The following is an 18,077-nucleotide window of genomic DNA, read 5'->3' on the forward strand; positions in this document are numbered from 1 at the left end:
GTTAAGACATTGTTTAGATAGTCTTGTGGCACCATTGGTAGCTCCCTGCCTCTGAAACCGAAGCTCTGTGTTTAGGATCTACTCCAGGATTGAGGGTAATGGAAAGATTTGTTTGCAATGTGGCAAAGAAATATCAGATTATGAATCCTTCCAACATGCCACAGGAGGCAGTAAGAGCAAGAAAGACACTTGGTCAGCCATACAATGGAAAGAAATTGGAAACTCTATTTTCATTATCCACAGATGCAAGCTCCAACATGCACATAAAAGTATATATTGCCAGCAACTCAGACCCCTTAGGGGAGCCAGTTTATTCAGTTGGTAGTATGGCTGGTCTGGATCAGATTAACGTCAATAGCATGAGGTTCAATTACCCGATCCTGGCTGAGGCAGATGTGGTATCTGCCTTTTGTTCCTACCCATGATTAAGGTCATAGCATTGAGAATCTGACCTGCCTTCAGTCAGAGAATTCAAGAAAAAGATGACATCACACTAAACTACTATATGCTGAAAAGTTCCCGCTCTTCATTGGGATTTCCTAGATGTGTAGTTCTTCTTGTCAGTAACCATTCACATACCTGCCCGGGAACAATACTTTGTGAGTACAACTTGTTTAATTTAACCAGTTGCGTTGGTGTACTGTTGAACTTCAGGGCTATGCTACACAGTGTGTCCTCCACCGCTGCCTGTAAAAAGAACCACACACAGTATCTCCATCTGTAATGCTCACAATAAAAATAGGCAAAGGAAGAGTTGGAATTGGAAAATACCTACTCTGTATTCCATAGTGCCCACTGGTTTCTCTTGGACTAATGTTCGACCATTTTTCTCTTCACTTTTATGTTCTGAAGGATTTTGAAAGAAAATACAGTTACAAATAAATAATCAGACGAGGTTTGTCACTTTGGGCAAAAAGGCCAACTCATGTGATCTTCTGTCCAAACATAGCTCTGACTACAGATATTTGAGGGATGACTCTGCAAGGTGTTCAAATTGTTAAAAAGGATTTAGAAGGGTAAACATAGGGAAACTATTTTTTCCTGACCAAAATTCTCCATTTGTTTAAGTTAGACCATTTAGAGTCATAGAGATGTACAGCATGGAAACAGATCCTTCGGTCCAACTCATCATGCCAACTAGATATTCCAACCCAATCTAGTCCCACCTGCCAGCACCCGGCCCATTTCCCTCCAAACCCTTCTTATTCATATACCCATCCAACTGCCTCTGAAATGTTGTAATTGTACCAGCCTCCACCACCTCCTCTGGCAGCTCATTCCATACCTGTACCACCCTCTGTATGAAAACGTTGCTCCGGAGGTCTCTTTTATATCTTTCCTCTCTCACCCTAAATCTATGCCCTCTAGTTCTGGACTCCCCGACCCCAGGGAAAAGATTTTGCCTATTTATCCCATCCATGCCCCTCATAATTTTGTAAACCTCTATAAGGTCACCCCTCAGCCTCCGATGCTCCAGGGAAAACAGCCCCAGCCTGTTCAGTCTCTGCCTATAGCTCAAATCCTCCAACCCTGGCAACATCCTTGTAAATCTTTTCTGAACCCTTTCAAGTTTCACAACGTCTTTCCAATAGGAAGGAGACCAGAATTGCACACAATATTCCAACAATGGCCTAACCAATGTCCTGTACAGCCGCAACATGACCTCCCAACGATCGTCCTCAATACTCTGACCAATAAAGGAAAGCATATCAAATGCTTTCTTCACTATCCTATCTACCTGCGACTCCATTTTCAAGGAGCTATGAACCTGCACTCCAAGGTCTCTTTGTTCAACAACACTCTTTAGGACCTTACCATTAAGTGTATAACTCCTGCTAAGATTTGCTTTCCCAAAATGCAGCACCTCGCATTTAACTGAATTAAATTCCATCTGCCACTTCTCGGTCTATTGGCCCATCTGGTCCAGATCCTGTTGTAAGCTGAGGTAACCTTCTTCGCTGTCCACTACACCTTCAATTTTGGTGTCATCTGCAAACTTACTAACTGTACCTCTTATGCTCACATTAAATCATTTATGTAAATGATAAAAAGTAGAGAACCCAACACCAATCCTTGTGGCACTCCACTGGTCACAGGCCTCCACTCTGAAAAACAACCCACCACCACCACCCTCTATCTTCTACCTTTGAGCCAGTTCTGTATCCAAAAGGCTAGTTCTCCCTGTATTCTGTGAGATCTAACCTTGCTAATCAATCTCCCATGGGGAACCTTGTCGAATGTCTTACTAAAGTCCATATAGATCACATCTACTGCTCTGTCCTCATCAATCCTCTTTGTTACTTCCTCAAAAAACTCAATCAAGTTTGTGAGACATAATTTCTCATGCACAAAGCCATGCTGACTATCCCTAATCAGTCCCTGCCTTTCTAAATACATGTACATTCTGTCCCTCAGGATTCCCTCCAACAACTTGGCCACCACTGTTCTATAGTTTCTTGGCTTGTCCTTACACCCTTCTTAAACAGTGGCACCACGTTTGCCAACCTCCAGTCTTCCTGCACCTCGCCTGTAATTATCAATGATACAAATAGCTCAGCAAGAGGCCCAGCAATCACTTCTCTAGCTTCCCACAGAGTTCTCGGGTACACCTGATCAGGTCCTGGGGATTTATCCACATTTACCTATTTCAAGACATCCAGCACTTCCTCCTCTGTAATATAGACATTTTGCAAGATGTCACCATCCATTTCCCTACAGTCTATATCTTCCATAACCTTTTCCACGGTAAATACTAATGCAAAATACTTATTTAGTATCTCCTCCATTTTCTGCGGCTCTACACAAATGCCGTCTTCTTGATCTTTGAGGGGCCCTATTCTCTCCCTCATTACCCTTTTGTCCTTAACGTATTTGTACAGTCTCTTTGGATTCTCCTTAATTCTACTTGCCAAAACTATCTCATGTCCCCTTTTTGCCCTCCTGATTTCCCTCTTAAGTATACTCCTAGTTCTTTTCGACTCTTCTAAGGATTCACTCGATCTATCCTGTCTACAGCTGACATATGCTTCCTTCTTTATCTTAACCAAACCCTTAATTTCTTTAGTCATCCAGCATTCCCTATACCTATCAGCCTTCCCTTTCACCCTAACAGGAATATACTTTCTCTGGATTCTCGTTATCTCATTTCTGAAGGCTTCCCACTTTCCAGCACAAATTATTTATGATCTAATTGAATGGCAGGCCAGAACAATAAGGCCTGCCATTCAATTAGATCATAACTAATTTGTGCATCAGCCCTAATTGACTGGCTCTATATCCTTTACAAGACAAAAAAAGAATCCCTGAATATCAGTTTTGAGATATTGTCCTGCCATCTATAGCTTTGTTGAGGAGATAATTCTAGATTTCTGCTTGACCTTGTGTGGTAAAGGGACGGCTGGAAAGTGGTTGGTTCAAGTTACACCAGTTCCATGAGATGTACCATTATGTGTCTGAAGGGAATGATTGAATTGAATTGAATTTATTGTCACATGTACTGAGGCACAGTGAAAAGCTTTGTCTTGCGAGCAACACAGACAGATCACATAATTAAGTAGCTTAGATAAGTAAATAATAGGTAAACAGCAGCAAAAACAAAAACACAGGTAGAGGCAAGTGTTTAGAGTTTGTGAGTCTATTCAATATTCTAACAACAGTAGGGTAGAAACTGTTTCGAAACCGACTGGTGTGTGTGCTCAGGCTTCTGTACCTTCTCCCCGATGGTAGAGTTTGTAGAAAAACATTGCCAGGGTGGGATGGATCTTTAATTAAAAGTAACTAATATGTTCTGAAGGAATGTCTGATACTAAATGGATTGACGGAACAGGTGATAAGTATAGTAATTAGACTTCATTAAGTTTGAATTAGTGGTATAAATATGGGGAGTTAGTAATTTGTGGGGTAATGGTTTTTGTTGCTCTATGATGATGTCCCTACATCTGAGCCAGGAGACTCATGTTTAAGTCCCACCAGCTCAAGAGTTGTGTAACAACATCTCTGACCTGATAAAATAATTAAAGGAAATCATCAGTTGCTCAGATGTAGGGAATGTTTTTCTTGGCAATGTTTTTCTTGGCACCTTGGCAATGTTTTTCTACAAACTCTACCATCGGGGAGAAGGTACAGAAGCCTGAGCACACACACCAGTCGGTTTCGAAACAGTTTCTACCCTACTGTTGTTAGAATATTGAATAGACTCACAAACTCTAAACACTTGCCTCTACCTGTGTTTTTGTTTTTGCTGCTGTTTACCTATTATTTACTTATCTAAGCTACTTAATTATGTGATCTGCCTGTGTTGCTCGCAAGACGAAGCTTTTCACTGTGCCTCAGTACATGTGACAATAAATTCAATTCAATTCAATCATTCCCTTCAGACACATAATGGTACATCTCATGGAACTGGTGTAACTTGAACCAACCACTTTCCAGCCGTCCCTTTACCACACAAGGTCAAGCAGAAATCTAGAATTATCTCCTCAACAAAGCTATAGATGGCAGGACAATATCTCAAAACTGATATTCAGGGATTCTTTTTTTGTCTTGTAAAGGATATAGAGCCAGTCAATTAGGGCTGATGCACAAATTAGTTATGATCTAATTGAATGGCAGGCCTTATTGTTCTGGCCTGCCATTCAATTAGATCATAAATAATTTGTGCTGGAAAGTGGGAAGCCTTCAGAAATGAGATAACGAGAATCCAGAGAAAGTATATTCCTGTTAGGGTGAAAGGGAAGGCTGATAGGTATAGGGAATGCTGGATGACTAAAGAAATTAAGGGTTTGGTTAAGATAAAGAAGGAAGCATATGTCAGCTGTAGACAGGATAGATCGAGTGAATCCTTAGAAGAGTCGAAAAGAACTAGGAGTATACTTAAGAGGGAAATCAGGAGGGCAAAAAGGGGACATGAGATAGTTTTGGCAAGTAGAATTAAGGAGAATCCAAAGAGACTGTACAAATACGTTAAGGACAAAAGGGTAATGAGGGAGAGAATAGGGCCCCTCAAAGATCAAGAAGACGGCATTTGTGTAGAGCCGCAGAAAATGGAGGAGATACTAAATAAGTATTTTGCATTAGTATTTACCGTGGAAAAGGTTATGGAAGATATAGACTGTAGGGAAATGGATGGTGACATCTTGCAAAATGTCTATATTACAGAGGAGGAAGTGCTGGATGTCTTGAAATAGGCAAATGTGGATAAATCCCCAGGACCTGATCAGGTGTACCCGAGAACTCTGTGGGAAGCTAGAGAAGTGATTGCTGGGCCTCTTGCTGAGCTATTTGTATCATTGATAATTACAGGTGAGGTGCAGGAAGACTGGAGGTTGGCAAACGTGGTGCCACTGTTTAAGAAGGGTGTAAGGACAAGCCAAGAAACTATAGAACAGTGGTGGCCAAGTTGTTGGAGGGAATCCTGAGGGACAGAATGTACATGTATTTAGAAAGGCAGGGACTGATTAGGGATAGTCAGCATGGCTTTGTGCATGAGAAATTATGTCTCACAAACTTGATTGAGTTTTTTGAGGAAGTAACAAAGAGGATTGATGAGGACAGAGCAGTAGATGTGATCTATATGGACTTTAGTAAGACATTCGACAAGGTTCCCCATGGGAGATTGATTAGCAAGGTTAGATCTCACAGAATACAGGGAGAACTAGCCATTTGGATACAGAACTGGCTCAAAGGTAGAAGATAGAGGGTGGTGGTGGTGGGTTGTTTTTCAGAGTGGAGGCCTGTGACCAGTGGAGTGCCACAAGGATTGGTGTTGGGTTCTCTACTTTTTATCATGGTGGCACAGTGGTTAGCACTGCTGCCTCACAGCGCCAGGGACCTGGGTTCAATTCCTGACTCAGGCGACTGACTGTGTGGAGTTTGCACGTTCTCCCTGTGTCTGCGTGGGTTTCCTCCGGGTGCTCCGGTTTCCTCCCACAGTCCAAAGATGTGCTGGTCAGGTGAATTGGCCATGCTAAATTGCCCGTAGTGTTAGGTAAGTGGTAAATATAGGGGGTCTGGGTGGGTTGCGCTTCGGCGGGTCGGTGTGGACTTGTTGGGCCGAAGGGCCTGTTTCCACATTGTAAGTAATCTAATCTAATAAAGTTCTCAGATAGAAATGTGGGGACTTGAGTTCTGTTTAAACACAATTAACTTTTGGATTATTAAAAGTTTCTATGGGCATTAATACCAGTTACCTGAATGGTGCTTACAGAGGACATCCTGCACGTTTAACTGCCACTGCCCTTCTTTCCACTTTTATGAAAGCTTTCAGTTATTCTGAACACAATCCATCACCATCAGGTTCATACCATGATTTGGAGATGCCGGTGTTGGGCTGAGGTGTACAAAGTTAAAAATCACACAACACCAGGTTATAGTCCAACAGGTTTAATTGGAAGCACTAGCTTCAGAGCACTGCTCCTTCATCATGTGGTTGTGGGATCATACCACAACACCATGTAAAACTGGCATGGATCCAACTTCACAATCTGTTATACCCCATTTCTTCAATGTAACATGTTTTAAAAATGGATTTGGAATTTTGCTCCATATATTGCAGCAAAATCTTCCCCAGTGAGACTACTTTGGCTTGATTTATAGGAAAATATTTCACATTGGTAAATAAAGATCAGTAAATGTACCGAAATAACTTCAAATATAATCTCACTATCCTCTCGTGTTGGTCAGAAATGGACCTCGTAATATATTATAAATATAGAAGCGATTTTCTTGCTCAGCTGCAGTCAGTCTACATGCTCTTTCTCTTCAGTGCATCTCATTTTGATGAAATCAACCTCACTGAATTAATTCCTAGCATTAACCCATTGTTTTCAAGATCTGTGAAACTCCTCATTGGCTTTCTCCTCTTCTTGAAATCTTTAGGTTTTTAAAATCTAAAATCAGGGTTACCTACAATAAAAACAAGAACAAGTTATATTTATATAATACCTTTAACATAATGAAATGTCCCAAGTTCATCAGATAAACACTGTGACTACAACAGCAGGTCAGAGGCTTGGAATACTGCGGCCAGGAACTCACCTCCTGACTCCCTAAAGCCTACCCATCATCTACAAGGCACAAGTCAGGAATGTGATGGAAAACTCCACACTTCCCTGGATGAGCACAGCCCCAACAACACTCAAAAAACTTGACACCATCCAGAACAAAGCAGCCCACTTGATTGGCACTTCACCCACAAGCATGGCAATGCCGGTACAAAGGTTCAGTTCAATTCATGGCTGTGTTATGAAGACAAAAAAATCAGCCATGTTACTCACTTAGGCTGCTAACTAGTGAACTGTGCATCTGTGTGAGAGCAAGACTTGATATGGCTCTGGTACTTCCACAATAGCCTGCCAATGACACTACCTATGTATGTGTACTTCAAATTAAGATACTACTGTCAGTGAGCAGCAATGACAGGAAAAATAAAACCTGCTCTGAGGAAGATATGCTCCCCTTCTAAATTGCTTATGCCAAGACTGGCTTTTGATTTTTACTTCCCTCCATATGAAGGACTTCACATGTTTAACTGTTGCCAGCCACTTTAGCTTTGAGTTGTTTACTGTTCAATATAATTTGTTTTTGTACAAACTGTAGTGTTGCTTGAGTTGGGTAAATTCAGGTGCCAAACAGCTGTGTAGTCGTAGGAGCAATGTGATCAGACCAATCTAACAGATATTTGCATGCATGCGATGTTCTCATTAAGAAAACAATTGTGTGACTTCTGTTATTGTCTAACAGACTTATCTATTGAAGAGATAATAGATTTAACTTGTATTTTATCTTGGTATTTAGTAGTATATTATCTAGCTATTTAGTAGTATTAGGCTGTGCTGGGTTTAGTTTCTATTGCCAACTCCCAAGAAATACTTGAAGACAATACTTATGAAACCATGCACAGTCTGTGAAGCAAACTGTTTTGATCAAGTATGCACCCATCCCCATCCATCTCATCACCCATTTCTAACACAGATTATTTTATCATCTTTGAAAGAATAAATGGCTGAGTGAGTCCTGCAGGCAACCGAATTCAGGATCCAGTTGCCTGCAGTCCAATACTTCATTCAATTGAGCTATCCAATATTTATATATTAAAAACATAACAATGAGAACAGGTACGCTGAATGGAACTAAGTCTCATTGGCACTGCCATCCAAACATCTACAAAAACAAAAGAAATATCAAGGCAATTGTATCACAATAATTCTCAGATTAAATTTAAGCACATTTATATTGACTGCATAGTTTAAAAACACATTGTGTTCTCAGATCCTATTAAATATTATTTTACAGTGGCTATCCTACTTGCTCATTCTTCTGAGACTACCAAATCCTTTCTATAGCAACAGCTGCCTAATTGATGTGGAAAGCATGCAATAACCTTGGCTCAGTATGTTGCTACTGTCAACTCAATGTTTTCACCTGAACAGTCAGCAATCAACATCAACTCCCTGTATTGAATGAGTGCACTCATACTTGTGCAGGCCATCGCAAATTATACACTCAACATGGTCAGATCAAAAAAAAGGTTAGTCGATTTACCCAAAAGTTATTTTTTAGCAAAGCTTTACCCTTTCATTCCTGAAGTCACTGGATTAGGAATTGAATTATGTCAAAGTGGAACATGGATGGGAAAGGGCAGACTACCTGAATCAAATAGTATCAATGCAGGAAAAGTCCATGCTGCAAGTCAATCATACCGATCTGCGCCTGCAGCCAGTTCAGCCTGTTCTATTCCTTTGCTGATGATGGGGGCACGGGAAGGAAAGAGCACCAGAATGGTACTTAAGGGCAACCAACATTTCTTAAAAGGCACATGATTGCTGATGTAAAATTTGACGTCCAAGAGCCAGAGGAAATGGCTGAAGGAGGGAGAAAGGAGACACAATGACACTCTCATGTTGTATTGGAGATTTACTGTCAACAGAGAAGTGAAATGGGACCATCACTTTGCCATATTCACATCTCCTCACCCCTCTTGTTGTTCACTGGAGAGAGGAGCAGGAGGATAAATGAGGAAGCCAATATTAAAACAATTGCCACAACAACATGGCTCCAGAGGGGGGAAAAAAAATCAATGAACTAATAAAAGTTGTCAAAGCAAGTAATCTGCTAACCATCTGAGCCGTGCCACCAACAGTCTTATTAAATAAAGCACTTATAACACTCCTGCTCAACAAGATCTCTGCACAGTTCTGTAATCACTGTATCATTCTTCATTAACCATCATTATGACATACTTACAAACTTACAACCACCATAAACTTCACTTACCCACAACTTCCATTTCACATGTACATGCTCAGCTGCTCAACTGGATTAGCCACATTCTCTAAACCCTTAACTAACATAGTTGACTCTTTCCCACAGTAGAATTAGCTCAACAGCAAACAAGAGGCTGCCATGGGAAGGAAAAAAAGTCTACACATCCTCTATTTCTTGTTTAAAGCATCCTGGAAGGGTAAGGTGAAGGTGATGGAGACACTGGGTACATTTTCTTTATATCAGTCTCTTTCGATCTCTCCTTCACGCTACAGTATATACTTTGCATGAGAAATTTCAGACACCCAGTTCCTTCTCTTTGTTCTCATTCACACCATGGCTAATCTTTTGTCTTTTATTTCAGCTACTTAGAATGTCAATACCCTACAACCAGAGGAGAAGGTAGAGCACAGTGCTAGAGAGAAGCACTATAACTTGACATATTCTTGCAAATAGCAGCCCAGATAATGATACCATGTAGACTCTTTTTCAATTCTTTCTCAAGATGAGGGCGTCACTGGCTGGGTCCGCATTCATTGCTCATCCCAGAAGCCAGTTTAGAGTCAACCGCACTGCTTTGGATCTGGACTCACAGGTAGTCCAGACCAAAGAAGGATTTAGTTTTCTCCGCTAAAGGCCATTAATGAACCAGATGGGTTCACGGTCATCATTAGACTCCAGATTTTGAGGCTAGAGTAAAGGACAAGTGCAGAGGAGCTATAACAGGAGGATAAGATGCCACAGATTCAGCAGAGCACAAGGCCACATAGAGAACTTTAGTCTGAAATACCCAAGAAGGTGGCTCATATGGAAATACTTGGGTCAGCCCAACAGAAAGCCTGCATACAATGCAAAGAGAAATCATGTTACTTCAAGACAGAAAATGAAGACTTTTCAGCCCAATAAGATCCAAGTGGTCAGCACTCAGCCCATCGTGAAATTCTCCGTAGCAATTCTGACAGCTTTAGCCTTGGCCTCATAAGAGAGAAACCTGTTGGCCTATGTTTGGATGACTGAATGTCTGCTCCCCTGCCAGTGCACTTGCTAATGTCACTCAACCAGCTGGACCAGACTTCCTACCATTTAGACTAAGATGGCGCAGTCTGTAGCTGGATCCTGTCGGGACTAACCTGTTTGAGGCAAGGCCATTTGAAAAGTACTCAATGGAAGTTCAACAGTATTTTATCTCTCAAAATAAGATAATCACTTACAAGTGAAAATTTAATAATCATAAATAACCTTTTGCTGATACATCAATATCAAATTTGTGACTCCAAAGATTCCCATTCCCTGCATTTGTTCTGTTTCCAGATTCTTAAAAACCAGAATGTAGATTTTCCAGCTGAGTTTGAAGCATCACAGAGCTTAACAGCTGAAAATGTGTTGCTGGTTAAAGCACAGCAGGTTAGGCAGCATCCAAGGAATAGGAAATTCTGTTAAAGCACAGCAGGTTAGGCAGCATCCAAGGAATAGGAAATTCAGTTAAAGCACAGCAGGTTAGGCAGCATCCAAGGAATAGGAAATTCTGTTAACCTGCTGTGCTTTAACAGAATTTCCTATTCCTTGGATGCTGCCTAACCTGCTGTGCTTTAACCAGCAACACATTTTCAGCTGTGATCTCCAGCATCTGCAGACCTCATTTTTTACATCACAGAGCTTAAGGCTGAGGAAGCTTTATGATTAAGAAATCCTAAAATCACATCTTAATATTGCTCCTTCTTGATTATTTAATCACCTTGCTTGATTATTTAATCAGCCATCAGGGAAGCAACTTCTCTAACCTGTTACCTACACAGTATGAAAACTTAAAATATGAAGAGTAAAACATAAGCCTGTCTTGCAATCAATATAATGACCTTGGAAAGAAAACTTTTAATAAAATTGTTTGCAAAATTTGGATCTGCATAGAAGCCTGAAGAAGATAAAAATAGTGGGGGAGCACAGCTTGTGGTCTGTCCTGATCACAATTTTTGGAATGGAGTTGTGCAGGCATTTCATACATGCTCCAGAACGTTATAGCAATCATCAAGACAGTCAGCATCAAATGCTGATTTGGTTGTAGACCGATCACATCCTGTTAAGCTCTCTCTTAAATACACATAGCAGGTCAAGCGTTCACCTGCAGAAGTGACACCCACTAGCACTGTTTAAATGCATCAGCATGGAACTTTCTGGTGAGGTGGTTTGGATTTTGATCTGTTGGATGCAGATACAGTATTGTGTGTCTAGAGGAGCTCGAACAGCTTTCAGAAAGAGTTCCATACCTGTTATAGTTAGAATCCACATCCGCTTAAAAAGGTGCATGCCAACTTTAAGAAATGCAGGCTAATTTTGGCTTATGCTCAACTCACATAATCCTGTGCCTCTTGCTCAGCATGCAGTATGGTTTATGTTGGATTCCATGCCACAATCATGGAACTGGGCTGGCAGAATGTGTGCTGATCACATCACTTTATTGGGCATAAATAATAGCACACCCTGATCTCTGCTCAGACAAATAGGCCATTTCCAATTTTGTAGCCCATGTGCTCTTTAAAGAAATGTAAAACTGAGTTTGCTGGAGTTTATTTGGACCACACTTAACCTGGTGCGTATCGGTTTTGCATACAATTCTTTATGTAATATGCTTTTTGTAACTTCTAGTAATACAACGCAAACCTGATGCCAGGTTTAAAACCAGGCAATAGAGAAACAATTCAAGATTTAGGGATGGATATCAGAAACAGCACAGACAGCTGCAGTAAATATCTTAACTGTACACTAGCTGGTAAATAAATACATAAAAAAAGTCCTCAAAGCAGTTTTTTATTTGATTAAATGTTATTCTAGTTCCAGTGATTCCTCATGCACTACCTTGTACAGCCAGCAGCAACTCCAAATAAACCATGGGCTTTGCAAAAACCAAAGACAAGAACATTTATTTTTATCTACTGGATCTTTCTGGTACTTGACCACAGTTCATCTCTGCAATACTTTGGGTTTGATACTTCACTGTGCATTGGAAATTAGTGACACAAGCAAATGGTTCATATAATTTCAAAGTAGCTTTAGTTCCAGTGCAAGCTGGTTCTCCACTTTATTACTGTGCTGACTGAAGCTAATGATGAGCTTGTCTCGGAGTTGTAGAATGGTTGATTCTTGCAAGTTGCAAATAGAATTTTCAGAAGGAACCTTGAAGCTGGTTCTGGCACACAATGGAGAAAACAAAGCCCTCCTGCCACCTGAGAAACAACATCCAGAAACACCATCCCCAAACATTTCCAGCTCTCAATTTTAGGAAGTAATTCATCTATTTTCTTTACTTATAAAGGAAGTGACTCCATTAGTAAATTATGGTTTCATCAGCACTAATTACTCACTGTTCCCTTATTCAAGTAGGCACCCATCATGCAGGAAGCTTAACAATGAGCATCAAGTAGCTATTCAAATGTGTAGGGCATCCAAGCCTGATCCTATCCTCATCCAATGCCGATATATAGAAAGACTTAGTAAACCGTGAAGAAGGTGATTCCTGAAGAAGGGCTTATGCCCGAAACGTCGAATTTCCTGTTCCTTGGATGCTGCCTGACCTGCTGCGCTTTTCCAGCAACACATTTTCAGCTCTGATCTCCAGCATCTGCAGACCTCACTTTCTCCCCCTTAGTAAATCGTGATCAGGTGTAGGAGAGATTTCCTGCCACCACACCCACCATTATTTCCAGAGGGTACGGAAAGCAACAGTAACAGCTAGGGCAGGAGTACGGTATGCTTCCTGACACAGATTAGTGAGTGAACTTGGAATTTTCCTGATGTGTACAACTCAGCCAACGATTAGATAAAATTGCTGATCCACTGGAAAGGTCTAAGTGATATATATGGTTAATTGAAAATCTTCAGCTTGGTTGAGGTCAAGGTGAGGTGTGTTTGAACTTAGATGTGTTTAATGGCTGCCAAAGACAGCACACAAAAGGTATTTGCAGAAAGTAGAGGTCACATGACTACTATAATTTGCATTTACAGTTATAAGTTATGTAAGTAACTGTATTCATGGATACAAAGAAAATTAATATTCATTAACAAATAATGGTTAATTCTCATCGATTCTATATTCATCACTCTCTGCGTATGCATGGTTAACATCTTTAAATTATGCAGCTGTCCTCATGGTATACATATAAGTTGCCATTGGTTGTTTTTCTGGAATTTGCTTATGCCTTGGATGATGTTCCTACTCAAGGGAGTGTTGATCCTATTGTGAGTGCTATTGCCATGGTAACGTTGTTGCAGATCAATTTCTGTTCCTGGGGAATAGTGAACCTCTGAGACTGATGGTCATTCTCATACTGTGTGCAAATGGTGAGATTACTTCTTCCTGATCTGCTTCCTGCATGAAAGAATAGCTTCTTGCATCTATATGTCTATGGTTATGACAACATATCTGGCTTTGACAAAGGGTCAGTTAGACTCAAAATGTCAGCTCTTTTCTCTCCTTACGATGCTGCCAGACTTGCTGAGATTTTCCAGCATTTTCTCTTTTTTGGCTATCCACATTCACTGTATATACTCACAGTAACAATAGCTTTAAATACATTTCAAGTTGCCACGTAAGTGGACTTTTATTGAGCAAGTTGAATACTTTCGCTCTGGCTGAATCTCCAATATTCAGCTCTGGCAATGTCTTGACAGTTTTATTAAAGTGAAATTTGTCTTTCTGCAGTTTCACCTTGATTTTGTCATTCATGTGTCACTATCTCTGGCTTCAGTAGTTTTTGCTATTGGAAAATTAGTTTGGATGCGTCTTTGGTTGCATTACTTTCCACGCCTTCAGTATTTCTCCATTCTTAGACTACCTTGGTGTAAATCTGTGCTGAATTTGCTCCATTTATTTGTAATCACTTTGTCAATTGTCACTGCTGCTTCAAGCCTGTCCATTGGGTGGGATAGAGTGGAGATGATTTATTACGGTGAATTTCCTAACCACATATGAATCACTAGAATTTTTCACACAAATTGTGGGCCACTGTGTTGCTCATCATAATGTCTGGAATACCTTAATGACTGGTCTGTTTTCAGCCATTTTACAATCTTACTTGTCATCACTGATGGCAACTGAACAAACTCCCAGTAGTCAGTGTGGTGATTGATGGTGATAAGAATATTGGTTCCTGTGAGGGTGAATTGGTCTAATCAAAGCTATATCCATTTTTTATATGGGATTTCAGATATCATAAAATAGCTTTATAACTTGCTTACTTTGGCATTTTTACAATCATAGCATGAGATGATGTGGTCTTTAATCTCACTGTTCATATTTGATTATCAGAACACTTCTCTTGCCTTCCTTGGATTAGACTCAATTTCTTCTTGGCTTGATTGCCTATACTTCAGCATCTTTTTTCTCATCTCTTTAGGTTAATTAGTCTATTTCCTTCCAGAAGTCACTTCATTCTATCTTGGGCTGTCAATTCATTCCTCCATGTCCTGGATATTCACAGTTATAGCAACCAATCTGTCCTTATTGTTTTTAAGCACACCTTTCATCATTACTTCTTGCAATTCTTAAAGAGTTGCATCTTGTTGCCTGTTGTACTTAATTTGTGCAAGATGCTGGTCTTTCAGATTCAATGTCTCTGCTGGATTAATGACTTCCAGAGCATGTTGAGTTGTTGTATCTTGTTGAATCCAGACAATTTCACACTCTGTCAGAGCATTCTCAATCTTCTTTGTAAGGAGTACTGCTCTTGATCGTATTTCTTCAAATGTACATCTATTTCCTATGCTTGTATTTTCACATCAAGCTGAGATCTCTGCAAACAAAGTAACATTGTTTGCAGATGTTTTAGAAAGTTGGTAGAGGTAGTTTGATGAAGATGCTTTGAAGTTGTTTGCAGTCAGACTCCACTGCCACTGTGTCTCTCCCAAACAAGTGTTGATTAAAACAAGCAAAGACAATAGCCAGACACACTACCTCAACTTGAGTGTAGCATAATTCAGTTTGCTTGAACACCCTAGGACCAAACACAATGGTTGTCCTTGCTGTATAAGGGCTACTCCAAGTCCTGCCTCACCCTCATCATACTTTATCATTAACATCATAATACCTCTGCTCACCAGTTGATTCTACTGAAAGATGCTTCTTGTGTGTCCTAATATCTTAATAGTAGTAGCAATCTTGAGTAGGGGTCAGTCACATTCTGATGAAAAATTAGACAGGAACTTTGTTAAATAGGTATGAATCCAACAAATCGTTGCACTGCTTTCCCGTTTGTTGGTTGTTGCATCTCTGTTATAGTTCTCACCTTGCCAGGATCTGGACAACATCCTTTCGCTGTCATGTGTGACCTCGGTACTAGACTTCATGTATCCTCAATTGTATTTTTATCTTGTTCAGTTTCAGGTTCATCTAGTGAGTTCTCTGTAACAGTTGTACCAGATTCTATTGTGATCTGCAATGGCGTCTTCCATTATGTCTCTGCATCCCATAGACTAGGAGTTAATTCATGATAGTGATCTTCCTGGAGTAGACGCTAACCACTTTGTGCTATGTGTCCTGATACTTTTCTGGCATAGTGGAAATGTCAAATGTCCAACAGGGAATATTAAAACCAAAAACTACTTCCAACTCCTTTCTCTTAAAACTATTTTTTTACCTCCCACTCTACAACACGAGTCCAATAAAAAATCCCAATTAACAGTTACAGAAAAAAAATCACGTTTCAAAACCAAACAGGTTTGCCAATTCTCCTTTGTAGATTTTCCTCTGTAGATTCTCTCCAGATCATCCTCGATGTGTTGCTGTACAAACTCTCCAAAGACAAGCACCTTTCAGAGAGATCTTCAGCAAGCAGTCTACATTTGTTGGCCTTTGGCAGTTCTCCCCCAACTGTTCAAAATGTCTGGTTTTATACTCCAAAACATTGGATCATATAATTGGTTTTAATATTATCAAAATACTAACATTCAAATTTGATCAGATTTTGGTATTGTGGGGCATAATTTAAACTGATTGGCTGAATTTGAATTTGTTTTTGTTTCATGGCAACCCACCTGCTGCAATTTGTTTAGACCAAGTGTTACATTGTTACCTCGTTCAGGACTCTGCGCTTTGTTGATCCTTGCTAGCTTTTCAACTCTCTTAAAGGTACAGTGCACCTCTACACCTTCATAACATAAGGACATTTGACCTGGAGATCTGTGACAAAGTGTCTTCATGGTTGGCATGGAGTAGTGAGATCTCTTTAAAGCCTCATTGAAATCCTTTCACTCTATGCATACTTCAGTATTGCACTTTTTTTCTCTGCTAACATGCTGCTAATTTAGTTCATAAGGGTTCTCTCTTCCTTTAATATTTCCTTATTCTCTAGCTTTTCTACTTTGTCTTTTAGACTGGCAACTGGGACTCTCCACAACCGATTCTGAGTTGGTCTTAGACTTTCATTTACTTGGGAATGATATTCACCTGGAGATTTCACAAGACTTGTAAGCCATCTTTGTAAGTGTTTAGGACAGGGGTGGGGAACTTGTGGCCTTAAGGGCGCATGCAGCCTTCTAGGCCATTGTGTGTGGCCTTTTGAATGAATCCAAATTTTGCAGAACAAATCTTTTATTTTTTACTAATATGTTTTTTCATCCTTAATTATTTTTATTTTAATCTTAAAATGAGTGTATTTAAAATGCCAGAGAGTAAAAGAAAATTCAACGAAATAATCCTCACAAACTGACTGCCACAATTAAAAAATGTGTAAGTCATAAGGGCTATTTTGACACCTGCTATGTTCATGATTTAGTTACAATGCGACTCTAGAATGTACGTCATCTTCCCCGTCTGACTGGTACTACTATTGTCCGAGGCTGGTTGGCGAGAGCCTGTGGGTATCCAGTATGCCAGTGTTTATCAACTTATGACAACAGTGCACGTGGCTTTCCATTTGAAGTGAAATTTGAGAATAGTTACACAGTCTAACCGTATCAACATTTATATAATTGAAGTTTCTTGGATGCGGCCTTATTATATTACAACTAACATAACGCGGCCTTCCAACATGAAAAGGTTCCCCATATCTGGTTTAGGAACTGTTCAACAGACAATAGCTTAGTGCCCTGCAAAATATTGAAAATGTCTTCTGACATTTTTAAGATTACTAGTCTAAGCTTTAGATTTGCTTTAGTTGAGATGAGTGGATTGTGTTTACAGGCTGGAGCTCCAAAACTTAATTCCTTTCATTGTATTGGGCTCTCAGCTTAATTTCTCCTCATGGGTTACAATCTTCTGCCACTTTGCACAGGTCTGTGAAACTCATGATGTTGCATGAAGCATCAGTGTCTTTCTGATACTTCACATTTGCTTGACACTCTCCTTCTGCAGTCAACGTTCCAATAGTCACAAACATTTTATCAGATTAAGATCTGATTATGGTATAGAGTGATTAATAGCAATCATTAGCTAACATGTCTCCAACTTTACATGCTGGCATTGGTTCTTTCTAGTCAGGCACTTGCATGAAAATAATTTAGACTTTTGCAGTTAGAATACTGCTTTCCCGATGCTGGATGTGTTTTACTTTCTTTTGTAAGAAGTCCTCCTTAATATTTACATCCTGTCCTCTAGTACGGATCTGTCTCCTGGCTGGCTCTTCTGAAAATATTTCTTCCTTTTTCCAAACCATTGCTGTCATTCATCTTCGGTTGGCTCTCAGCGTAATACACTTCACTTGATGAAGAATCAGCGCTACAAAAGTCTGTGATTTCAAATAAAATCTGTTGGACTATAACCTGGTGTCATGTGACTTCTGACATTGTCCACCCTAGTCCAACACCACCTCTACATCACAGCATAA

At 40.0% G+C, this 18,077-nt stretch overlaps 1 protein-coding gene across 5 annotated transcripts in view; it reads right to left on the reverse strand.

Moving 5' to 3' along the window:
• The window catches only part of si:ch211-15d5.11 (nuclear receptor coactivator 7), a 112,758-nt gene that overhangs the window by 69,225 nt on the left and 25,456 nt on the right, over positions 1-18,077 (reverse strand). For all 5 annotated transcript variants that reach the window (XM_060847572.1, XM_060847573.1, XM_060847571.1 and 2 more), the window contains 2 exons: positions 776-846; positions 580-687 (listed from right to left, as the gene is read on the reverse strand). In XM_060847572.1, the coding sequence (XP_060703555.1) occupies positions 580-687; positions 776-846 (179 nt within the window). The remainder of the gene's footprint in view (positions 1-579; positions 688-775; positions 847-18,077) is intronic.

Source organism: Hemiscyllium ocellatum, chromosome 30, assembly GCF_020745735.1.
Source record: "Hemiscyllium ocellatum isolate sHemOce1 chromosome 30, sHemOce1.pat.X.cur, whole genome shotgun sequence".
In the NCBI taxonomy this organism is placed as follows: domain Eukaryota; kingdom Metazoa; phylum Chordata; class Chondrichthyes; order Orectolobiformes; family Hemiscylliidae; genus Hemiscyllium; species Hemiscyllium ocellatum.